A 27,511-nucleotide genomic window follows, 5' to 3' on the forward strand; every position below is an offset into this window, starting at 1 on the left:
ATCATCTAACCCTCCCCCCATGGATCTCTGCCAATGGATGAGTTCATTCGTTGCGTGAACGGTAAAGCAGGATTTCGCGCCAAAATGTCTCATTCATAGTTTTTGTGGGTCGATTAGTTGACGAGTCTGTTGGGATCATGCAAATACCCCAGAGCCCACCATGTGTTTACATCACAGGCACGTAGCATCGGGGGTTGGGGTGAGGGAGGCTGCTTCCTCTCCCCTCTTTTTATAGAATAAATGGAAATATCATGGATTTATCCCCCCCCCCCTCCACTTTTGTAGGAGCAAGCAATAATGAAAAGTTCTGCAAATAAGGAATTCTAATTGAATTGAAGTTACAGTTAGGGTTTTTTTCATGAATTTGAGAATTCATCCTTTTTAATTGCTTGTCAAGATGATTTTAATGAAGCTGCCCACACACATTCAAAAACAATACGTGTTTGTATACCCTCTCATATTTCATAAGGTTGGAAGTTTAAAAAAATGCCTTTCAGTTGATTTTGCAATTAATAAAACAAATACAATTTGCAAAAAACGACTATTTACTCTCCAGCTCTCAAACTTACATGTACTTAAATGATAAGTGTGCATTCCTAAAAAATTGAATTAATAAAATAAATGAATTTCAAGTGATATATATATATATAAATATATCTTAAATTTCCGTGTTCCATTTATAGATTTATGATCAGCAGCAAAAATTAAAATTAATTTCTGATAAGATAGCCTAATTGATACATGTATGCTTCCATTGAATAATTTTGTTTAGTCAGGCAAGCTTTTTGGAAAGCTATTACTTGTGTATTATTAATTTTTGTTTTGTTTATTAAAATTCAAAATTAAAACGTTCTATGATTTTTTTCATTAAAAGAAATTGCACTAATCTGTATATATGTTTTAAAATGTTTTATCTATAAGAACATCAAAGGTCTTGCAAAAAAACAAATCATAAGATAAGACACTTATACACGTCTCTGGGGTGCTTCAAATATAAACAGACAAATTGTAACAGACTGTAACTTATTTACGTAATTCTATATTGCCGAGGTCTTATGAATGGGAGAAACGGGTTCTTCTTTCTCATATCACAGAATTAGTTCTATTGACGGTGGATAAAACTTAATATGTGTATAGCAGCTTAAATCTAAACCTCTCATGTTGAAAGTTTCAGGAACATTATTATTATATGAATACACTCATTGTTAACTCAATATTCGCTTTGCATTAAAATGTCTCGATCTTTTTTATGCCAAATATGTATCTATATATATAAAGAATATTTGTCATGTTTGCCTCTTTTAGCTAAAAGGCTTCTCTGAAAATGTAGACATTTTATTCTCATTAAGAATGCCTAATATATTTCAAAAGTTTATTTTTCATTCGTATTTACCAAATATTGTTTATAAACAATTAACATGACAAAAAAAAGGAACGTGGAAATGCATGTTTTGTATGAGTTTACTTAATCTATAAATCATATCTCAAAGGATAACATACTAATGGTCGAGTTGCATGTCATCAGTAAAGAATAGACATTGCATTCTTTTCTTTACTTAAGTAGTCGTATCCTGTATCTTGTCAAGACAGAATCAGGCACGTAGCATCAGGGGGGCCACTTTTTCTCGCAGCAACTGAATTTTTTAAAATTTACATATAAAAGAATGAATTATCATGGATGTAAAAAGTTGATATGATTATAAGGAAATGAGGACTGCAATTGAAGTTATATACTACGCCCCCCCCCCCCCACCCCCGATTAGGATTTTGAAGATTTTGGGAAAGTCCTATCTATTTCCCTCTTTTTTTTTCTTTTCTTTTTTTGCTTGTCAAGTTTTTTGGATGAGTTTGGCCCCCCCACTTTCAAAAACGATGCTACGTGCCTGAGAATTGTACGCATGGTTTACTAGTACATGTATTTATGCTAATACTTAGATGGAATCATACTCGGTAGATGTAAATATACACTAGTCTTGCAAACTGTGTAAAGATATACCGAGCATATCAAAATATTAACCTAATATTCTTTTTCACTGTATGATTTTTTTTTACCATTGACCCTTAAAAAAAATGAAAACGTTATTAAATAGAATATATTAACATAATATCAAACGCATTACTATAGTATTTGTCTGTCTTCCGATTATTTATATATGGTAAAAAAAACAAATTTAAGTAAAACCTTGCCCCAAATTGCATGCACTTATTACTGATTTCATATAGCAGCTTTATTTCGTTTTTAAAGGAAAACCCACCCATTGAAAACCTATCCTCGTCATGTTTCATAAATTTGGTTAGTTGTCTTGATATCAAAATCACTTTTTACCGTCTAAAATGATTGCTGTTAGAGCAGAGTAGAACCATTTTAACCTTGGACCTTCGATAGGACGAAAGTATCTATTTCTTGCGTCAAAACAAGTTCAAATGACGCTGGTTTCAAGTGAAATACACACAGATTGCGTATTCTAAGCTCAAAAGCCAGACAAATCTTGTTGATTTCACAGAGCCTTAGCCGAGTGGCCAGCGATGAAATAGATAGGCCTACGTCACATTGCTGTTTGACACAACTACGCTAAGTCCAAGATCTTGTAAAAATAGTTGTAACTTTTTTTCCAGCTTTCCAGGAGTTCCTTCCCACTATTAAGAGTATGCAAATTTGTGGTAATAAAAATCTAACAAAGACACTATAGCTGACTAAAAGCGATATTAACAAGTAAATGACTGCGGAATAATGCACCATTCGTCATTATGATCGCTAGTGTATTCAGGGAATTTACTATTACCGCAGATATCTACATGTATGACGTTTTAGAATACAATTCTGATTGTAAATAACATTCATTGTACATGGATTATACGAGGTTCACAATATTTACCCACACCTACATGCATACCTCTCCCCTGCACATGCTCTAAAAACAGTACTGCGATTATTATTTTTTCGGTGTCCATTTTTTAGTTCAGTTTACACTTCATTGTACTTTTTGTTGGGATTTATATTTGTATGAGCATCATACAAATCGTACGCATTCTACATTCAACGATTACTAATTTCTTTGTGCCAAAGATACACAGTAACCAAACCTTGGAGGAGGGTGTGTGTTTATCCTCAAAATACAACAACACGTTTCTAGATATGGGTTGTTACAGTTGTTTAGCCACTGCTGAATACCAGACATATTGTCTTTTTATACCGTGCTCAAACACCGGGCGTGTATCAGACATATTGTTCTGCACTCATTGATAAATACCACTGTCACCAAATTCTGTGCAGCCAATTACAGGGAGCATAACATTCTGAAACACAGTATCAAACAACAAGGTTTGGGAATTTCTTTTATGTTTTGAGAAAGACAATACTATACCGGTATACACCCAACATTAAAAAAAGCTATTTAGTCATTCTGCATCGTTCAGTGTGCATGTACCGCAGATTCACCTCAACTTAATAGCAGCAAGTGTGCCTTCAATTGAGTCAACCAGAGTAAGCCCGTAATTACACTTTGCATTAAATGGCACAGCTGTTCGAAGTGAGGTTAGTGGGAAATAATAAAACTAATGCTTTCTTTCAATAAAGATATTTTTCTTGGCGAGATAACCGAGCTCTGAGGTAAAAAAAAAAACATGTGCAAGATGACAGCAATGACAAGTAACCCCAACATGTGTTTTATTAATCTAACAAAACATTGCGAAAAACACAAATTGTCCTACTAGAGATGCCATTTCTAACGATAGTTAGTAGTGTGAAATACTGTTTTTATAAAAAAAAAATGTCCATCGTACATTTGGGGTTTTTGACGTTCTGATTTTTTGCTTTAAAGTGCTCTTAATTATGACTAATGTATCTTCTTGCTAAAAAAAAAAATTTCCATCTCGAAATATGAAACAACAAAGAAAAACGTCAAAGTAACTGTGTTTTATTGCTCTTAAGAAAGAGGAACTCATAGAGTACCTTCTGCACCAATATCCATGCATTCAATGATGAGTTGTTTTTGACGAATAAAACTACAATAGTTTATGGAATTATAACATATAAACCAGAGTTTATGAATCATCCCATTTATTTAGACACACGGTTCTGTCCGAAAAAAGAAAGAGATGGAAAGGGAGAGCGATAGAAATAGCGATATAGAAACAACTCGAATGTTCCTTAAAATATGATATTACTTATTCAATAACCAAATGTTTGATAACAAAGTATTAACCATTTTAGAAGACGCGCTACATGTGTAAAGGTTTCATAATACATAATTGATAGTTAAATTGATACCCAAACAACTTCATATGAACACATACATGTAACCATCGGATTGCTATGTCGAAAACGAGTTTTTAGTAAATAGTCAATGACTATGAATACTTAAGATGTCACGTTTTCTGACTGTTGCTTTAGTCTTAAGAAGAAAAAAAACATTAAATTTTAACAGGTGGTGTAGTGTGTTTTCCCCGGAAATTACATTCACTATCTGGGTCAGAAAATCGTAAGGTCTCTACAGAAGAGAATCTAACGTAGTTCTGATTAGAAAATTCTTGCAAAAAACTTCTTATCTGAAGTGATCATAAAAACCCTATCAATTTAGTAAAATCACATTCGCATTTGCTCCACTGATAAACGCACGAACAAAAGTCATTCACAATTATACAAACCATTGCAATTGGCTACGTAGTGTACATATGTATTTAAGTGTACGTAACGAGACTTGAATTTATTTCCCCCTGTAGTATTTTTTATAAAGATCGAGATAATGCGAGAACTCGATAGTAAAACTTTGCTACGCATTGCTATTAATATATGTGTCAAAGTTATACCGATAGATAACTTTGTATACAAGACAGTGATATTCCGAATTGCTAGGCTAGAAAACTATGTAGCAACAGTATTAAAGAAAGACTTTTTCAAACAACTTACCCCCAGAGTCACAGCAGAATGTTTTTCTCAACGAAAGCTCAAGTTGATTGCAGGTTATCAGGTTTTATTACGTAACAGAAAGCAGGTGGCCTAAAAAATAGAAACGTTGGGTTAATCGACTAAAAAGATTAAATGCAAGACTGCGGTTTTCTTCTCTTTCTTTTTTTAATTTTTTTTTATATTTTTTAGGGTTCCCTGCATGTTGTATTTTGTACAATAAAAAAAAAAACCCTAACAACTAAACTATTTACACTATACTTGTAAGTGGTTTATAATTCATAAAGAATTAGAACGCTTAAGTGCTGATTGGCATTTCTATAGGAATTATTGCTGCAATACAGTTTTAAAAGAATACTTTCAGTACATTTGCAACGTGTTTTTTTTTCTTTTTAAATCGTTTAAAGAGCGGAAGTGTTCAACAAAATGAACATCAGATTAACCTTAAATGTTGACAAATTATAATTTTGGCCATAAACTAAAGCTTATTGAGGATAAAATTCAAAAAATAAGAGCTCTTCGTATTAAGAAGGTAAATATAGCCTTAAAACTTTCAGGACCATCCAGCCATCTTAATATTGAAACTCACCAGTGACGGCTGTTTTTCTTCTTTATTATAAACACTCTTTTCGTTATAGGCTGTGCATACTCTTTGCAGGCAGATCTGCAGTTGTTTGAAATGCTTGCTCAATGAGAAAGGCAATCTAAACAAGTTTATATATCAAGTTTCTTTGTACAGTTGACTACATCTGTTTAAACATCGAAGTGCGCATGTTTGTAAAACGAACTAATTAAATAAACAATTACCCAGATTTTCTTATACATCTGATATGAAATGAAAAAGACAAATCTTATCCCATTTTGATATATTTTCAGTCAATGATATAAAAAAATATAAATACTGTTTAACCACTTCATGTCATCCTAGGAAAGGCTTTGGATACTGAATGTATGATAACAAAACAAATTGGATAATCATCAAACACTCGAAAAAAGACTGTTTACTGCTTACGTTTCCTGTACCATTACGGAAACGTCCAAATGGGTATCTCGTTGACATTATTCCAACTGTACTTAGGCATTTCCGATGAAATTACAATATATTAAAGGAGGCAGGATAGTCAACAAATTTAGTAAATGATTATTTTAGCTGTAAAATGGTTTTAGTGGTAAACATTCCACATTATTAACGTTTGAATTTATTAAATTTTCCTACATCTCTGCAGATTCGTCTGTTGAATTTATCAAATTTTCCTACATCTCTGCAGATTAGTCTGTCTATAATTATATACTAAGTCTTGTATAATCTAGAACTGGCCACGGTCCTCTTAATCAAACGGTTTTATCAATCAATATTTCTAGCAATAGGTCTCACCTTTTGATTCTCTGAAAAAAAAATTAAACAACTACATTTTAAGCGGTATACACATGAAACTGTACCTGATAGATGCTGTACATGAACTACGCAGGATACTGTGCAAAACCTCTGACCAATTTAGCTCTAAGTTTACTTTTTATCTTTCGTATTTCACATATACCAGTAAGAGTTCAAATCAGTTTCTTGTTTCACGTTTTTGGATTGCAATTATGAAACATCATCGCGGACTACGTTACCAGTTTAGTATGATACAAGACCCATTCATAAATAATACCACTTTTAAAACAATGCAGTTACTGTTTTTATTACCTAGTACGTCAGTCTAATGCTCTATATTTTAAACGTTGCGTGCAAAAGTCGTGGGAAAACATACTATTTTCGACCAATAAAATGCCAGAGAATTTGCTTTGTAAATCATTTTTTTTTAAAGTTTTGAGAATTTAATGTGACAAAATATTTTACATAACTACAGTGCATTTTATACCTCGATCTATGCACAAAGTGAAATGGAAAAAATCGTGGGCAGAAAAAAAAGTGTAAAAGACCACATGTTCCAATGAAAAAACTACTAATCGACTAAACATCGTTGTTGATAGAAAATTTACAGTATCTCAAACTTCACATATTATTCATGATATAATAGGATTCTAACAAAGGGCAGCATGTTACACGGAAGCGTGAGCCCAAACATTTGAGCATAGTATATGTACATACATGGTATTAGAGCATAATCTTTATCCTGTATAATTCTTAAACTAATGTAGCATGTGTGACTGTTATCACAATGCTTGTAAAATAATATCATAATTGTTTCTGTACATTTGTGTATTATAATAAACAAGTGTGGTTGGTTTAAACATATTTTATTACATACATGTATATGATACACAGTGGGTGTAAACACGTTCTGATCATAATACAAATTATATACAATTGCAGGCACGTAGCATAAAAGTATGTCTTTGACTTCAATTTGACTCTTAATTTTTTTTATTTTCATTCTAATTTATTACATTTTTCCAAACAAAAAGGGGGGGGGGCAACTTCATGAAAATTCAATTTTTTATACTTAAATTTAAGAAAATTTGGTTGGAAGGGGGCAGGCACCCCCTGCTCCCCCCCCCCCCCCCCCCGCCGTTGCTAAGTGCCTGAATTGTCATAGAACGTGACATTCTTGCTATCTGTAGAACAAGGGAAAATATATACAACTGTACATGTATAACATGTTTGTGTGGTTTTTTCTCTCAAACCATACGCGTATACCAATGGTGAGTGTTCCGTTTATATACAATGTAGTGTGATTTCGGTTAAATGCTTCTTTCTTGCTGTTTACTAAGTAAATTAAATTGTTTTGGCGTTACTTCTTTACTTCAATTCTTAGAATCAAATCATTTGTAACTGAGAGTTTATGTTGTATCTTAAACCTAGTTTTCTTCATTTCTTAGAAATCAGCTAGAAGGCTTTGTAATGGAAAGTTAATGATGTCTCGCCATCCAACTGCTTTGCCATAGGGATATTTGCTTTACTTCAAAAGCATGATAAAGTGTCTAATACTAATATAGCAGCGTGAAATTTGCTTGCGGCAGGTAAAACAAAAATAAAACTAGTTTAGGTATGAAATTGTTATTTGTTATGTATTTCAAGACAACAAACATACTACCACCGTATACAGAGAAATTTTTGCCCCCGTTTTATTTTCACCCCTTGGTTCTTCGGAGTGGATAATGTCCAAAGCCGTCGTCCACAGCGAAAAAGTTATAATGTAAATTTCATTGTTGGCGACGATTGCGGATGTATTTTCTATTTAAAAAAACTAATAAAGAGTGTCCCTTGTTTTAAAGATTTAAATGCGGGAAAATGCATTTTTTTTTAGAAGTAACAATTACCCTTGTTGAAGTTTGATCATCAAGTAACTATTTATAGAGACTTTTAAAATATTTGGGGTTTTTTTGTGTACATAAAAGCTACATTTTCATTTTTCCCCCTTTAAAAAACACTTTAAAACAGGGCAAGATCTGACTGAAACTGAACCAAAAACGGTTTATTGATAGACATGACTGTATAAAATACTGTGGAATCGTTAGATTTCGTGGTGGCTCAATTTTCGTGGAATTCGTGGGTACCTCTTATCTAAGAATTTACATCCTCAATTAATAAATAAGGGCTATAAAGTCATATTTCTTTTTCTAGGTATAAGAGAATACACGAAATTGCGTCCCCACGAACCTGTAAAATATTTATAAAAGCAATCTACGAAAATTGGCCCCTACAAATTTAAATGATTTTAAAGTAATCAACCAACGTGGGTTTTTTTTCATAACCTTGATCTCTTGTTATAGACAATAATTTCATAGAAAAAAACGAATGTTTGAACATTACATTAGGGGTCAAAAAGACTTCTAAGTTAATGAGGCATCATGACTAGACAAAAAGTTGTATATAAAAAAAAGAAAAAAAGAAAAACAAATTGTCTTTAAAAAAAAGTAAGACTGTTTATTTCACGATCTTACAATGTGGTACTTGATTTCAAGGCTTTTTACTGATCATTGCTTGCTGTCAATAATGATTAATTACAATATATTGAATATCGGTATAAGTTATTGTATTTCATTATTAAAGCAAAAATTAAAGTTAAACGACAATAAGATTATTCACTAGATCGAATATTTTACAGTGTTTTTATTTTCTATATGCAATCAATCGAGATAAGAGTTGACCTTACATTACTGAAGTTTGTTTATATCTAAATGTTGTTTGGTGCGTTTTAATTCATGGTTAAATTCTCTGACAATGTATTGTTAATTACAAACCTTCGTTCTGAAAACTACAGGGCGCAATGTGTTGCTACAAAATACTGGATATGCTATTAATCTGATTTCGTATACTGTTCAATATATTTACCACACACACACACACACACACACACTTTCTCTCTCTCTCTCTCTCTCTCTCTCTCTGAAAAAAATATGAAAACATCGAAAGCAAATAAATTAAAAATTAAATTGTAATGAAATAGTCATGTTCATTATTTGATTAACATTTGTCATATTTCTGGTTGTAAAATTGTTCATCTTCCCGGTACTATGTTCTTTGAACCCATATTCTAAACATTTTAATGAGTGAAATAATTTTTTATTTTTTTTTTTTTTTTACAAAAATGGTTATCTTTATTATATATCGGTGGCATAGATCTGCCACTACTTGTCAGATAATTATGTCGACCTGTCAGATCTTGATGTCGACTTGTCAGATAATTATGTTCACTTGTCAGTTCTTTAAGTCGACTTTTAACGTATTCACGTGTTTAATAATTCAACACGTTAACCTTTCCACGCCCAATTTGAGCCATCCATTTGAAATAATATTTTCTGACAAGTCGACATAAGGATCTGACAAGTCGACATAATCATCTTTTAAGTCGATATAATTATTTGACTAGTCAACATAATTATTCGACAAGACGACATAACATCTGAAAAGTCAACATCATTATCTGACAGGTCGACTTACAATATGAATGATAATTTTCTTTAAACTAGTGGCCATATTATTTTTTTCTGTCAGATAATTATGTTAACTTGTCAGATCTTTATGTCGACTTGACAGATGTTAACTTGTCAAATCTTTATGTCGACTTGACAGATAATTATGATAACTTGTCAGATCTTTATGTCGACTTGTCAGATGATTATGTAAACTTGTCAGATATTTATGTCGACTTATATGATATTATGATGACAGGTAAATGGCAGTTAGTGGCACTAACACGCTTTGACAACATAATATTGAGTCTCTAGTCACCATGGTTTTTTTCTGACAAGTCAACATAAAGATCTGACAAGTTGACATAAATATCTGACAAGTCGACATTATCATATGAGAAGTTAACATAATTATCTGACAAGTGGTGGCAGATCTATGCCACCATATATATTGTACAAAATTTTGTGGTTAAATAATTAAATCTTTAATTTTTGAACAGTTTTTCTTGTGGTATTAGACGTCGAACTAATCTTTTGGTGACCGGCCATGCTGTTCAATTATAAATGTTTTATTAATGCCGCTGAGCACTATGTTTGATCACTCGGTACTATTTTATTAAAAAAAAGATCTGTTTCGTACGTTTGTTTAATAAAATTGTCATGTTTTCCCAGGCTAATCGTGATGATCGTTTAAGAATATTCTACGTTTATCTTGCGAATCGTTTAAAAGCCAGTCGTGTATGCTCATCCTATCGTATTATGTGTGACTGAGTGTGTGTATCCTGGTGTATATGGAATAACAACTTTTCAAACTTGATATCACAAACAACCCATCAATAAAGTAGCAATCAAAATATGAAATCGAGATATGTACAAAACAACAAAATTGATAATATCATGATTTGAAAACAAAATTCAAAATTGTTTATCGTTCAAATTTAAAGAAGTGTTTTAAACGTGCTTGTTCGTTTAATTGTACATGTCTGACACGTCTCTGGAAAGTCGGTCAAGGCGAGTCTTCTCCAATTTCTTCTCTAAACTTCTAAAACCATTGTATGAAACTTCATGTATTTATTGCTTACAAAAGTTACTTGCACAAGATCTAACCCCTGTAATAACCCGAACCAACAGACATGCATTGCCTTTACCCACTGTTGCGATACGAAATCTGTCAAAATGTGGATAAATAATACTCACGACCAACATTTCCACCTAACTTTTAGATTGTTATAAAGAAAATACCCCTTACAAGGGCTAGATGGTCCAGCCCAGTTTACACTATTTTTATCAAAATCTCCTTGGAAAGGAAAGCTAAGCTGCAGGTTTGAAACAATTTTTTTAACGGTCGTCCATCCGAATATTTTCAAACCGGGGGCTACAGACCTGCAGCTTAGGAGAGCTATCGAATTTCTTTTTACGTAAAAAAATTAATAATAGCTTTCAAAATTGTCTCTAAACATTTTCGGCAGATCTGATGGGTTTTTTTTTACCACCCAGACTCCATGAAAAAAAAAAGAAACACTCAAACAAATAATAGAGTTAGAGAAAATTCAGGAAATACAAAGACTTTGGTCTCTATTTTTTTTTTAGAATAGTATAGAAGAAAATTATTTCTACTTCCGTACAAAAAAGCGCTAGATTTTAATCGAATCTTTATTTACAGGTGCATTGTCTTTTTTAAACGAGAAACCAATTGGCTTGTACTTTTTACTGTTAGTACATGCTGATATATATGGAAAAAAGGTACATTTTCTAGATAAAAAAGAAACGAATTGGGGGCCGGCGCAATTCCCCTTCCAACTGTCCCCCAGTAGCTAGGTGTCTGATTTATAAATTAGAACTAAACTAAATCCTGACCTTACATTTTGAAAGTAGGTAATGTTTTTTTTTTACAACCGTCTGTAGGTAAAGGTTGTTTTTCTCTCCGTCGCGACGTATGCCTAAAAGATATAGATCTTCTGGTTTACCAGACTAACTTTCAGGTGTGTTGCCAATATTTTTTTTTTTTAACATTTGAACAACATTCATGAACTTCAAATTATGTAATGTCACCTCGAGTGATGCAACAAGATTGTTTATAAATGAATTTGACTTGTGGCATATTCAACGTTTTCAACCGAAACAGGTTTGTCTGAACAATAAACTTTTCATATCAAAACAATTATGGCTTGTCGTTTCAGTATGGACTAACGTGATTTATACTTCCAAGTAGTTGTACCTACAATAATCATGTACTCGTATTTTGAAAAATTGGGTTTTCCAACTTGGCAAAAAGCTTTAGGATTGGGCATCTCTCATCGATTGTATGAACTGTTGCATCAACAAATAATGATGCATTGCAATACATTTCAAACACTGACAAAACTACAAGCGAACTGATAGGACAATTCCGTGCCATTTTTACCTCTTTCGGCAAATAATAAAAATGCATTAAAAACTCCCTTATTATGTAAACAATGTAACTGATGCTAAAATGAAAAAAAAATGTATATGCTTATTTCATGTATCAGGTTTGTCATAAATTATTTTATTATTTGATATAAATATCATGTGTAACCCACTCTTCTTTACACACCAAATCAATATTCTGCGCTTTAATTTCGAGATTCATATGTCTTAGTTAGTTCAGTTTTGTGAATGTGTCCTATAAATTCATGATACATATGCATGTATAAAAATTCATGCACTCGCCATGCTCGCAAGCTTAATATTTTTACCGCATTTAAAGATGCATTATGCATTTAATGTCGTGATCTTCAGTTCTCAGTAAAACGTGTTTAAAATACAAGCTGACTTCTGGAGACACCATCTTTAACTGCAAGGGCTTAGAGCATGATTGTCTAGAATTGAAGTCATGCATTTTTCTATATCTGCTTGTCATGTATCAAATTTTAATTCAGCTTAATCAAACACATAACCCAGCCAAGATGCAAAAATGTCTAAATTGAATTTTATTTCCATAACTTCATATCAATTACACTTGTACTATTCAGTAGGCCTCTAAAGAACATTCAACGAATTTAAATGGGGTTTTATCTCTCTCGTTAAAAACCTTTCACATTCATAAATGCACAAAACATTGAGTGGTAACAATTAAGGTGTCATGTATAGTTGTATTTGTATGCGAAATTTTCAGGCATTAATTAAAGTCATTTTACTAATGCGTAGGTCTATGATAAAATTATCTTTCATTAAAATGAAATAGCACTCATGGCTTTGACCACGCCTTTCAAGTTGTCTATACTTTTCTGGGAGGGCGGGGCTAAGAAGTTCACCACACCCCACCTATCTCCACCCCCAGCAGCTGACAGGGTTAGACTGGTCACGTTTTCCCCTGCAACAGCACCTATAAAAAAATCAAATAATAAAAATATTGTTGAATTTTCTAAAAAAAACATATTATTATTGAAGATTTTTTTATTAATTTTATTTTTAAATTATCTATATCAAAAACTTGTTCGAATGAGATGGGTTGATAAAGAGGGTTGAATGGTGTTGTCCAATTTTAGATTATAGTGATCTCCCTAAAAATATGAGCTCTGTATAAGGATATAGAAAATATTTAAATTTTTAGCTACAATATTTGAATTTTTTCACTTAATACTGGTTTATAGGTAAAATCTTTTTACCAACATTCTGAGGTACATGGGTTTATTCCCACTTAGCCAACATTCTGAAATTCTCAATTCCCACTTGGCCAACATTTTGATTTTCACACCTGAGTGATCAGGAGGCTATAGTCTGTTTTCACATGTAAGTGTATTTGTTATCAATTACCTGAGAATAGTTTATTGAAAAAATGCAAATAACAAATTAGCATTTAATTTTAGCTATAACATGCATGTGATATTTAAAATAAATAATTAAATAAAAATAACCAAAGCATATTTTTTTCCAAAAATAAATCAGCAATTTTTTGCAAGATTATTAAATAACACATTTTATATGTATTAACCAATGCCAGTACTTGCATGATTAAAACATTTATGTAAATTAACAAACTGTTTATAAATTGGATGTACATGTACATATACATAAATAAGATAGATCAGCAGTTTTTAAAGAATAGACTAGAAACATGTATTACTATGTTCTAATATAATATCATATTTAATTAAACTTTTGACATTACAATTTAACGCAAATAACACAGTTTTGTACCTCATGTACATGTGTATTTTAATGGTTTGAGAGAATAAACAAATTGACATTGATAAGCAATATTAATTATGATTAATTTACAGAATCAAAAGCCTGAAAATTATGACTTCTTATAATTGTTTTATGGACTGTTTGTTGAAAGTAATAAAAAGTAAAAATGCCCGATATTCAGGTGCAGGTCAACTTTAAAAAAAACGACAAAGGATGATTTTATCTTCTTAACTAATGATGTATTTATCATCATACAATGAATCTTATAAAATGTGAAGTATCATCGTTAGGAATATAATTAAGGACTTAATTTACTCAAGCGTTTTTATGTATTTTGTTAATTTCATATTATCTAGATTGGAAATATTCAATATAATCATAGAAACCAAAGAAATCAAGAGGACGAATTAAGTTTTTATAACTTGTGCCCAATCCCATTGCAATATATAATGCAATAAAATATGTTCAAATCAAAACCAAAGAAAATAAAAAAAGAATTGAAATATGAACCTATATTATTTATAGATAAATTTCAAACGTGACTCTTATAATTACGATATTTTTCAATGCCAAGTTTAAAAGGCAGCTTATAAAATTATCTCAATAAATGATGAAAATAGACAAACCATGATATTTGAACCTTAATCAAGGGCATAAATTATAAGGGAATATGTAACAGTTAATTTTTTTAAATTATATTTTCATCTGAATAATTATATAAAGTACTAGGACAGAAGCTCAATTCATATTTATTCCTCTGTAGGCTAACAAATATTTTATTTCTCTGACTTTTATCTGAAAACAGACTATAACTTACCTGTAATTAAATTCTTTTGTTCTCCACCTGCACCCCATTCCCACTTAGCCAACACAAATTTACCTGTATTTTACCTGTATTTTTTCAAAATGTTGGCTAATTGGGAAGACACCGGTACATGTACATGTAGGTCTGATGTATACATGTAGGCTACATGTATGTAGGTTATTTATTGACCATCAAACCTCCTAAATCTCATTTGAACGAGATGGTTTAACAAGAGGCCCATGGGCCACATCGCTCACCTGAGGAACAATAGGTATGATAAAATCAGCTTAATGGAGTCATAATACAAACAATCTGGACGATGTACAATAATACATGTAGATCCTGTATAGATAAAATCCATTTTCCCCTGGATATTCTTATGTTTATAATCATTTATTTAGTCCCTTTTCTAACAGGATGATTTTATAGTCATATCACATGTTGAGTATTACAGTTCTCGAAAAGATCCTTAACAATTGTTTATATATGGGATATAAAGCTACATCAAACTCTGAACCTTCTTGTGAGGCCAAAGAATTGTCCTGGAGCCAAAGTCTTAACAATTATAAAGAAACATCTGTCTGATTAGTTTCTGAGAAGAAGATGTTTAAAGATTTACTCTATATATTCCTATCTAAAACTTTTACACAACACCCCCCAATGTGGCCCCACCCTATCCCCAGGGATCATGATTTTCACAATTTTGAATCTACACTACCTGAGGATGCTTCCACACAAGTTTCAGCTTTCCTGGCTGATTAGTTTCTGAGAAGAAGATTTTAAAAGATTTACTCTATATATTCCTATGTAAAACTTCGACCCCCCATTGTGGCCCCACCCTACCACTAAGGTTCATGAATTACACAACTGTGAATCTACAATTCTTGAGGATGCTTCCACACAAGTTTCAGCTTTCCTGGCTGATTAGTTTCTGAGAAGAATATTTTAAAAGATTTACTCTATATATTCCTATGTAAAACTTTGACCCCCCCATTGTGGCCCCACCCTACCCTTGGGGTCATGAATTTCACAACTTGGAATCTACACTACCCGATGATGCTTCCACACAAGTTTCAGCTTTTCTGACTGATTAGTTTCTTGGAAGAAGATTTTAAAAGATTTACTCTATATATTCCTATGTAAAACTTTGAGCCCCCATTTTGGCCCCACCCTACTCCCGGGGGTCATGATTTTCACAACTTTGAATCTACACTACCTGAGGATGCTTCCACACAAGTTTCAGCTTTCCTGGCCGATTAGTTTCTTCGAAGAAGATTTTAAAAGATTTAGTCTATATATTCCTATGTTAAACTTCGACCACCCATTGTAGCCCCACCCTTTCCTCCGGGGCTCATGAATTTCACAACTTTGAATCTACACTACCTGAGGATGCTTCCAAAGACGTTTCAACTTTCCTGGCTGATTAGTTTCTGAGAAGAAGATTTTTAAAGATTAACTCTATATATTCCTATGTAAAACTTTGACCCCCCCCCCCCCATTGTGGCCCCACCCTACCCTCGGGGGTCATGATTTTCACAACTTGGAATCTACATTACCTGAGGATGCTTCCACACAATTTTCAGCTTTCCTGGCTGATTAGTTTCTGAGAAGAAGATTTTAAAAGATTTACTCTATATATTCCTTTGTAAAACTTTGAGCCCCCATTGTGGCCCCACTTTACCCCCAGGGGTCATGATTTTCACAACTTTGAATCTACACTACCTGAGGATGCTTCCACACAAGTTTCAGCTTTCCTGGCTTTCTGGTTCTTGAGAAGAAGATTTTTGAAAATTACTCGAAATTTCTCATTAATTTCTAATTATCTCCCCTTGAAAACGGGTGTGACCCTTAATTTTCACAACTTTGAATCCCCTTTGCCTAATGATGATTTGTGCCAAGTTTGGTTGAAATTGGCCAAGTAGTTCTTGAGAAGATGTTGAAAATGTGAAAAGTTTACGGACAGACGGACGGACAGACGGACAGACAGACGGACGGACAGACGGACGGACAGACGGACGACAGACAAAATGTGATCAGAATAGCTCACTTGAGCTTTCAGCTCAGGTGAGCTAATAAAAGCAATTACTAAACTGCTATTTTTTACTCATCACATTTGTGTTTTCAGCCCATTTTACATGATTTAAATTGGTTTTTCATTGTTCTGTTCAATGACATCTAATTTTCTGTTTAAACTTGTGCTCGAAGCAAGAAGACAAATGGGGCAAATATAAATTAGAGGTAGAAATAATCCTTTTGGTTTATACAGTAATAATGCAGTTAAGTTGAATGTACTATCTCATCAATATTATTAATATCTGAATTACCAAAGCTCATAACTCTACCAGAGTTATCTGCTCTTAGTGGCAAAAATTTGAATTACTCTCATGGAGGTACTCTCTATATCCTCCCACAAGGATAATATATTCTAGCTTCCATTACATAAAACTCACTAGCTAGGACAGAATTAGTGGGCGTTGGCAAAACAATGAAGCCACAATAGTCTTACAAACTCACTGAATTTACACTACATTGTACAAGCAAATTTACAGGTGAAATGCAACTTTAATGACTAAATTCAATAACTTCACCAGAGTTACCTTCCCTTAGTATCAAAATAATTTTTCCACTAATGAAAGATTTAACCACCAGGTATTTACTTAAAATTTTTGATATGCCATTAGCTACCCAAGAGTTATTCAGTTGAAAAAACATTTACTGTAAACGTATTATATTTGGCATGTACGATATTTGGCAGAAAAAAGTTTTTGAACAAGTTGGTGGATTTGAATTAGCATTTTCCTGATTGTGACTATTCTAATACCTATATATGCATGGCATTTAGCAATGTACTTCATTTAGTGGAAGCCGCATTTTGCCAAAAACACTAAATAGAATACACAGCCAAATGTAATACGTTTACAGTAATCTGAAATGAAAACTTGAAGCTTATTAAAGTTTTTTTTTTTTTTTCCTTTTACAAAGCTCTTCTTTTTATAGGAGATAGATACATAGCAATGAATATTCAGCCCTCTTAACTCACCAGATACAGCAGAGAGTAGCTGGGCATTGTCAGCGGCGGAGAAAACCACGGTGGTCCCTGACAGAGTGGCGGGTGCGGGGAAATCCTGGCCCTGGAGTGACAGGAGAACCGCCCCTCCGCTACAAGTGGTCCCGGTGGCCTGGAACCCACCCCCAAGGTCAACAGTCACACAGGCTGAGTAGGGCCTGCAGCATTTGTCAATGTTGGAGATTTCCACCTGTTGAGGGAATGAAAAGTACAATGTACATTAATAATTCTATAATCCCTATCAAATTGAATACTATCTATCATGCATATCATTCTGTTCAGTTAAATCTTGATCCTCCTTTTAATAAGATAAAATGTTTCTCAAGTTGTTTGAATATTACCTACTGTTTATCAAATTATTAAAAAGATTATCCTAATACAGTATAAAGTATGTAGGTATGTGACCTTATAATACTTTTTCTTGTATGACCACAACTGAAAACTTTTGACTCTTATCAAATTGGTATATTGACTCATGAAATTTCAGCTGAATTATATCCTTAAATCGAAATTTTTTTAACTTGTCATTCCATCTAAAAAAGAAACAAGTAAAAATGAGGATGTCTGAAGACGCTAAAGGTCAATGTCACAAGAAAATGAGTGTAAAAGTTCAAGGTCAGTCAACAAGTTCAAGGATCATTATACAAAAATCAACATCCAATGACATTAAGTTTATTCAATGAAAAAAAGACTAACTGCATTATGATGTAATGTTTACTTACAAGCACCTCTATGTTTATATAGTTACATATATCCTCACCTGTAAGTTTTGTTCTTTGGCCATGGCAGGTGCGTTGACCAAGTTCAGTATAATACCATCGCCCCCAGCCTGTTGTTTTGTTGCTAGGTAACCAGCTAGTACAGCTGCACTAAGGTAGGAGCCGGCTTGTTTCAGAGAGGCACCTAGAAGAATTAATAGAGAAGCAAAAATTTTAGTCTGGTCGAATTCTTCATCAAATTTTACAGTATTTAAAACGTAAAAAATTTACATGCAAAAGTTATTCATGAAAGTATGATCTCTTGTATTATTTATTGAACATATCATCAAAATAAAAAATTTCAGACCATTTTCATTCACATCATTTCCATATTTTCATTTGAAGTTCTGTACCCTATTCAATTTTTATCAATCTAGATAACGTTGATTTATTATGATTATACATGTAATACTGATTGTATTAACTATAACAAGACAACCTACCACATGCAGTTACTTTAATTTGACCGGTCGTTTGACCTCCAATTGACCCCGCAAGGTGACCTAGCCTCTGTCCCAAGGTCACCCAAGCTCTAGACTCCTCTGACAAAGCATTGGTCATGGCATTGGCATTTATCTGTGGAAAAAAGAAAGAACTGTCATATTTGTCATCAGTTAACTTTATACTACCTGTCATGCAGTTTTTCAGATACAAAACTGAGACATCATAAGAATTTATCATCAAGTTTAAACAACTTATCAATATACAAAGGTAGTCATCAAATTTTTTTCATAAAAATGATTTTTTAATCATTTAAACTGAAAAAAGAAACATTTACATACTGCTCCAAAGAGTTTCTTCCCTTTAGCAAGATCCACAAATTGTTCAGCTATTTCTACAGCAACCCTCTCTTGGGCCTCTGAAGTACTTGCTCCTAAATGGGGTGTTGCTACAACCTTGGGATGCTGAGCTAGTGTAAAATCAGCTGGAGGCTCCTGCAGGTGAAACAATTTGAAACATTTACATTGCATGGTGTAATGTGTTTAGTACAAATTGAAGAGAGCAAGTTGAGTGAATTTCCATTAAACAGTACAACAAATTTTAACTCTAATAATGGCTTATTATAATGTTTCTAACGAAATGTGTAACCTTTGTATGAGGCCATCCTAAAAAAATGTTTGTTTGGAATTGCCGCCTGGAGTTTTCTAGATCCAGGAGTGAGGGAGTTTTATTTTTATTTTTCAAACTTGAAGTTTAATTAAAAATTGATAAAAAAAAAAAAAAAAAACATATAAAAGAGATCTGTTTTAGCTACCGTAATAAAATTTTTTCAGCTTGGGAATTTCAATGAGGCGGGAGGCAATTCCATACAAACATAATTTTTTTTTTGGCCTGAATTTATAAAACTGTGTAGAAATATAAGCTCTAGCTACTATGTCAGACGCATCTTAACAGTAGGACTTACAGAAGTAAACACATCAAGACCTGCCCCTCCACACTGCCCTGACTCCAGGGCCTTCAGTAGGGCCTCCTCGTCAATAATGCCCCCGCGGGCAACATTGATCACCCTCACTCCCTTCTTACATTTGGCAAACACTGCATCGTTAATGAGATCTACAATGTAAAAATTATTATTATTATATAATGTATATTCTTAAAACTAACAATTCTGATCGTTTTAAAGTAGGTTATTTAGCCACTTTCTGATTTAGAAATTCACATCACTTTACTAAAATACTTTAACAAGAAAAATATAATTACATGTATTAAGCAAATTCATTTTTTTTTTGGTTCTTATTTATGAGCAAGCCTTTGAATCACTAAACAACAGCATTACTTGATTTGTCTTGTACATAAATTATTTGCCTCTTAATTACTACTAAGCCATTTTGAACTGTAAAAAAAAAAAATTAATACTGTTTGACAATCCTTTTTTGCTCTGTGGTTATTCTTGCGGTTATTCTTACTTTTGGTTTGTGGTTATTCTTACTTTTGGTTTATGGTTATTCTTTACTTTTGGTTTGTGGTTATTCTTTACTTTTGGTTTGTGGTTATTCTTTACTTTTGGTTTGTGGTTATTCTTACTTTTGGTCAGGGATGGGGTCAATTACAATGGAAGGTAATTAATTAAATTACAATTACTTCCTTAAATTCTTCAATTAAATTACCATTACCATTACAAGAGTTTTCAAATGTAATTAATTAAATTACAATTACTTTGCAAATGTAATTAATTAAATTACAAATTACATTTTGAAATTCATAAAAATTTAATAAAACTATGATTTATTTACAACACATAAACATCTAAGGACGTATGTCTATAATGTGAATAAAGTTTCATCATTATCAAAATACTTTGAGACACTGTTTGATAATTTGCTAACTACTTTGATAAGTAAAATTTTTGGAAAGAAAAAATAAAAATTTGGTTTTATTGTTTATTTTAAAACGCAGGTACCAGTAGTCACAATATGGAGGTGTCTCATACCACCTTAATATTCAATAAACATTTGAAAGTCATATCCCCTAACCTACACCTATCATGTCAACTCAAGTATTTCCTGCATGCAAAACTATTAAATGAAAACTTTCTCCTTTGCATTTTTATACCCTATTTTTTTTCTTTGTAAATACAATGCCAAAGTACAGGTTAATCTCAGGTAGATGGCAGACTATACTTGTTATCAAAACACAATTCACACCTGTTGTCCTCTACCTAATTATCAAATGTTTGCAATAAGGGAACACACCCTGTGTACATGTTAGGCATCAAAAACTTGGAAGCCATGCATTTGAGCTCTATGCATTTTAGGCTGCATGACTTGATAGTTTATTTAACACTGATTTTGTTCGTAAATTAAACAGTGATGTTTAAATCTAACTCGATGATGATTGACACCAATTTATCTAATAAGAAGGGAAATAAGTATTTTTAAAAAAGAGATCAAGCAAATCATCAAATACATGTTCTTAATTAAATTTGGGAAACTTATGATTAAATATTGAATCACTGAAAAAAATTCATTCTGAAAAATATTTAGTATGATATATATAATAATAGTTTAATGCTTTTTAACTACTCTTCCTAACTTGATCTTGTACCATTGATAGTGTTGGGAACAATGGGTAGTGGACAGCTTCATATTTATATGTACATCAGTGTGTAATTGAAAGTAATTGAAAAGTAATTGGAATTACATGCCTTTTTTTCAAGTAATTAATTAAATTACCATTACATGTAATTGAAAAATTGGTCAATTACACATTACTTTCAATTATATTAAAATTTGTAATTAATTACACTCAATTACCATTACAAATTACCATTACCCCATCCCTGCTTTTGGTTTGTGGTTATTCTTACTTTTGGTTTGTGGTTATTCTTACTTTTGGTTTGTGGTTATTCTTACTTTTGGTTTGGTTTGTGGTTATTCTTACTTTACTTTTGGTTTATGGTTATTCTTTACTTTTGGTTTGTGGTTATTCTTACTTTTGGTTTGGGGTTATTCTTACTTTTGGTTTGGGGTTATTCTTACTTTTGGTTTGGTTTGTGGTTATTCTTACTTTACTTTTGGTTTATGGTTATTCTTACTTTTGGTTTGGGGTTATTCTTACTTTTGGTTTGGTTTGTGGTTATTCTTACTTTACTTTTGGTTTATGGTTATTCTTACTTTTGGTTTGTGGTTATTCTTACTTTTGGTTTATGGTTATTCTTACTTTTGGTTTGAGGAATCAGAGGGGTGTGGACGGTGATGAAATCAACTAAGGGCCACAACTCCTCCAGAGACATGGACTGGACTCCGAACTCCGCACTGACCTCAGCTGGGATGATTGGGTCGAACCCAATGGTCTACAGACAGACAAAACTTACTAAAGTTACATTGGAAACAAAGGTAGCAAGTCAAATATGCTTTAACATGCAGGTACTTGTTCTTGTGTACTGCAAGTTATGTTTTTTATACACATTTCACTAAAAAAACAAAACATAGCACTTAATACCGGTGCATAAAGACATTTTTACCTCAACCCCACAAAAACATTTAAACTTTAAAACAGAATTTTATTCCCCATGTTTCTAAATCCATTGGTACAATCAAAAAGACATTTCGTACAGTAACTGTAAATGACAAGTATTTATGCTTACTTCCTAACAAACTAAAATTATCAAATTAATGAAATCAATCAACTCACAAGATGAATCTCTGCCATTTAATTAAGTGAAATGTGACTGAATGGCATAGCTGTGCCATTCAGTCACCTTTCCAGACCTTTCAGTTAACATTCAGTTGACTTAATGGCAAAGGTTCATCCTGTGTTACTACAACTTTTCAAGTACAAATATTTCCCATAATCTTATCAGATCATTCTTAAATATTTCTGCAGATGACACTGAGCAGTCACTATATTTCAAACTCAGCCATCAACATTTTGCATTGCATGTGACAGACCTTCATTCCAAATGACTGCATCCTAAGAGCTACTTCTTTCCCAATGCGTCCTAATCCCACAATTCCAAGGGTCTTTCCGTAGAGTTCTGATCCCATTAGTGCTTTCCTTTCTGACCATTTCTTTTCTTTCATGGCCCGATCTCCACTGTGTACATTTCTGGAAATAGAAAATTACTTAATGGTCTTAAAGTATGAAATCTTGTTTTTTTTTTACAAAAATAAACCCAGATCTGGAGTTAAGAGTTTATTTGCATTTTTTTTTCATCATAGGAAGTTTGCCAAGCATTTGATTAGACCACATATTGTAATACATATTGAAGAAAAAGAATCAACTGAAGACTAGAAGTTCTAGAACGGTTAATAAGGAGGAATTTAATTTCTGTACACATGAAAAATAACAACTGCATGACATAAGTAGCTATATTAATGCATTTATGTGATTTTCACCTGCATAAATCACCAAACATACATGTACAAGTACCTTGAATCAGAGTTTTAACATATCGATGCACCCTTGTTCTATGAAGTTGAATATCTCAAGTTTTTTTTTTATTACATTTAACCATTTAATTGAATTGAATAATATAAAAATAGAAAAGATAAATGGATAGCTTGGAAATGTCATTTGGTCATGATTGCTAATTTTAACAGTCCCGTTTTTTAAAAAAAAAAAAAACCCTTCATGGTGTATAATATAACACATAAACTGCATCACCTTAATTCAAGATGACAGCAAATTTGCAGGCATTAGCAGTTTCTAAAACATCACAATCTACATAACTAATTATAATTTGAGAGATAAATAAAAAATAGCTTGTAATAAATCAACACACTGTACGTTACACACCGTGGAACAAGCAGTGTGCAGATTTTTCACCTGTTCCAGAGACAGGTAAAAATTCTTACCTTGATACACAACAGATAAGTGTACAGGTTAACTCAGCAGCACTAAGGGTATTCCCACCAGGTGTACTGAAAATAGATGGAAAAATAGATTTTATTTGGATCTACGGAGGCTGGGCGGTCAACAAATTAACCATAATGTCTACCTTATTACAATTTTCAATAGGATATTTTTGTCACAAATTATAATTCAGTTAGGAAGAAATGCAAATATATAAGATTTCAAATTGAACATTTTCCTATATCTTTATATCAGTAGCAGAGCTCTTTATCTAAAGGAGATAAATGTAGCCCAAAATGGCCAAAAAACATCCATCCCCCTTAATTTATAATACAACTTTCTCCATTTTTGTTCTGAAACAATTCCTTTTACCGGTAATAAAAAATTACCATCTCTTACAAAATTGTATCAGTTCATCTCTAATTATAACATACATGTATTTATTAATAAGTAAATGCTTAATTTAAGTTACAAGTATCAGCAAGACTTATAAGATGAGCACTTTTCAAGTGCTTTAGCATGTTTAGGTAAGAATCCACATGTATACTTTCATTTTGGAGAGAGGAGAGCTAGGGGGGACATGTTTATCATGATTGGGAAAAGAGGCCAAATTTCGTTTTTTGGTTGTGCCGAAAAAAGGCTCATACTGTGGTACATGAACATCACCTGATACATTCAGTAGTCTGTCAACAGTGTCACATTTTTATTAATGTGCATGACCGAAACAAAAATGAAGGTCATGTTACTTTATTTTTTCACTACTTCCATGTCATGTAAAATTTTCTATTTGTCATGTGATATAAAGTGAGGTTGTACTTAATACCTAGATTTTTTTTCTTTAATCTAAAGTTTTTTCCTGTTTTGGATAGCTGATGTAGAATGGAACCAAGAAGGAAATGAGACAAAAATTCAATATCAAGACCCCACATCTTAAAACAGCAACTTGGACTGGTTTGCTTAAATGATCAATGGTCAAAGTAAACATTTGGATACAAGTAGGAGAGTTGACCAGAGGTTAACTTTTGACCAGTTTTTAACAATTAAGTCAAGAGGCCTTTATTGTCAGCAGAGAAAGAGCACTTATAAGCAGTTGCCAAAATTATTGTCTTGGGGAAACAGTAGGTAATTTTGAGCAGCACACGAGAGCCCAGTCTACTGAACAGGCCTCAATATTCATGGTTGTTTACTCCCTTACTTCATGACTATGATTCCCCTTTTGGTGGCCTCATTGCAGTCAATGTTGTCCACCCCTGTGCCCGCTCGGCCGATGATCTTCAGTTTCTTTCCCGCTGCGATGACATCAGCGGTTACCTTGGTGGCTGACCGAACGATGAGTCCATCATAATTCTGAAAAATGTTCAGGCAAATCTTAAGTACTAATGGAGATCGAATTGTTTACAGTTAAACACATTTATATTGAAGCAATCAAATTCTATACAGTTGTCAGTTATAAAATGGTAATAATAATACCTGTATGCGTTTAGGTAAGAGAGCAAGTTGTGTACAGTAAAAATATGCCAGGAACGAAACATTTTGATTTGTTGTAAACATCAAATAATTTCAAACTATGAAAGTTCAGGACACTACAAGATGTTAAATCATGTTTATATATGTTGACAAATGATTCAAAAGTTCGGTAAAACAAGCAGTCTGAAAGTATTGCATCAGCAATTATACAAAGTCCTTGCTGATGTCAGAAAATGCCAATTTAGTGTACCTGTTCATACGTATTAATTTACAAAGCGCACATGCAGACCTGAGCTATCAATGTTTTTTTTTAATTTTTTTTACTTTTAAAAATTTACAGGAAAAGCGTTGATCTTTAACTATAACTTTTCATAACTGACACTAAAATATTGAGCTTGAATTCATGTTCAAGTCAATTAATCCTCAAAATTCTAAGCAAATGGGGACTAAAAGGCAATTGGGACACAAAAGCAATTGAACTCTTGATGAAAGAGTTAAAGCTTACGATGTACAGTCACTTAACAATCTCCTGCAGATTATACATGTCACGTAAGCATTGTGTCTGTCAGCCCAATTTCAACAGCTGTTCAATCATCTTCATCTTTTCAGTGTGTGGTGGGGAGCTATTACTACATGTATATTGATTTAGGTTCATCTGATTCATCATAATCCCCTACTCAAGGTCTCAATGAAATCATGTGTTGTCATTGAATTGTACTCTAGTCTTGTTATTACAGTACACAAATAACAGATACATAAGACACGTAGCAATGCCCCCCCCCCCCCCCCCCCACCCCCACCCCCCACCTACCCAATATCAATTCTGCTACTGAAATTTTAATTCCTGACCTTTACTTATATTAAACTAAATTTTTTTTAACAAAGCTGTTGGCATGGTATGGCTATTTTGGGATTCTCTATACCGTCTTATTGTTGGGATAAAGTCCCTGCCGTTGAAATGTATTGGTCAAGGTCACTGGTTAATTGTTCATTAATTCTTATTACAGTAAGGAGACTATAAAGTCTTGAAAAAGGCAGATTCAACCAGCTACATAAAGGTTGTCAGACAGAAGATAATAAATGACTGTAGCAATAGTCCATCACCCCAACTGTATTTTCATGCAATATGTATGGAAAAAAGTTCCTCATCACCCCCCCCCCCCCCCCCCCCTCCCAACTTTGTGATTTTATAAACTTTTCACTTCTCCTTCTTCTGTAAAGTATGATTGAAAAAGCATTGTCGAACATGTATTAAAAACTATTCTCCCTTATATGCTCATTTTAATGACACAAACTCATTTAATAAGGCATCACTGTATGTTAGCTGCATGTCTGTACACTATAGCTCCCGGTCTGAAAAAATTTGGATGGACAACCTAGCTGGTCCATCCAAATTTTTCGGACCGGGAGCTTCAGACCTGCAGCTAGCCGTATGTAGGCATATACTGTAGACAGTTGTACACACATTAGTGACAAACATTGCAATACAATTCTCTCATTTTACCTTAGGGGTGGGGGTGGTCACTGGTCAGCAACTTAATTGTTAGGTCGAAAACCAATTAATTTAATTAACATGTTATAATCACAAGTGTAAATAGTCTTTATTTCACTGCTACTACATTACGTAAAACATGTCCTACAATTTAACTGGGCACGGATCTAAGTTTTAAAAAATTAAATAATAAAGAAGTTGTCTCCCCCTGAACACAATTTTGGGAGCAAAGAAAACTTACGAAAAACATGTTACTTACGGGAATTTCTTTCAGAAGTTCCTCTTTTGAGAGCTTGGAATTTTTCAACACTTTAATTCCATTTTCTTGAAGAATTTTGACGCATTTCTGGTCAACTTCATCGGAAATTAGCACGGAGCTCAAATTAAACGACATGCTGTCTCAACATCAAATCAAAACAGGAGGCAGACATAGGCGGTGTTACGTGTATTTGCCCTTGGGGTTAATTTAGTCCTGACTCAAATTTAAAAGTAAGACTCAAAAGGGAGGATTTAGTTTAATTGATACGTTGGTTACACGTGTAAAAGATAAGTTTTGTTTATGTGAATGATCAATATGCAGGTTTGATTGTGTAAAAATAGAAATCCACGTGTTGGACTTGGCGGCAGTACGATAGCCCATTGATGTAAGAACTTAATCCATTTTAAGAGAGAGAGAGAGAGAGAGAGAGAGAGAGAGAGAGAGAGAGAG

General features: G+C 33.0%; 2 protein-coding genes across 2 annotated transcripts in view; both read right to left on the bottom strand.

Annotated features, from left to right (window-relative positions):
• The window catches only part of LOC105340042 (uncharacterized), a 51,442-nt gene extending 45,861 nt beyond the window's left edge, over positions 1-5,581 (bottom strand). The window contains exons 1-2 of the mRNA XM_020072120.3: positions 5,496-5,581; positions 4,910-4,999 (exon numbers count right to left, since the gene is read on the bottom strand). The gene's annotated coding sequence lies outside the window, so the exon portion shown is untranslated. The remainder of the gene's footprint in view (positions 1-4,909; positions 5,000-5,495) is intronic.
• Positions 5,582-12,701: 7,120 nt separating this feature from the next.
• LOC105337408 (D-3-phosphoglycerate dehydrogenase) lies at positions 12,702-27,335 on the bottom strand. The gene is made up of 11 exons (XM_034454258.2): positions 27,062-27,335; positions 25,039-25,190; positions 23,846-23,911; positions 22,940-23,096; positions 22,209-22,341; positions 19,954-20,102; positions 19,331-19,483; positions 18,992-19,124; positions 18,551-18,693; positions 17,764-17,980; positions 12,702-13,112 (listed from the first exon to the last, which is right to left on the bottom strand). Exons 1-11 carry the CDS (start codon positions 27,194-27,196, stop codon positions 12,958-12,960), a joined length of 1,593 nt encoding a protein of 530 aa, XP_034310149.2. The 5' UTR covers positions 27,197-27,335; the 3' UTR covers positions 12,702-12,957.
• Positions 27,336-27,511: the final 176 nt, after the last annotated feature.

The sequence above is a fragment of the Magallana gigas genome, chromosome 10 (genome assembly GCF_963853765.1).
Source record: "Magallana gigas chromosome 10, xbMagGiga1.1, whole genome shotgun sequence".
NCBI lineage: Eukaryota > Metazoa > Mollusca > Bivalvia > Ostreida > Ostreidae > Magallana > Magallana gigas.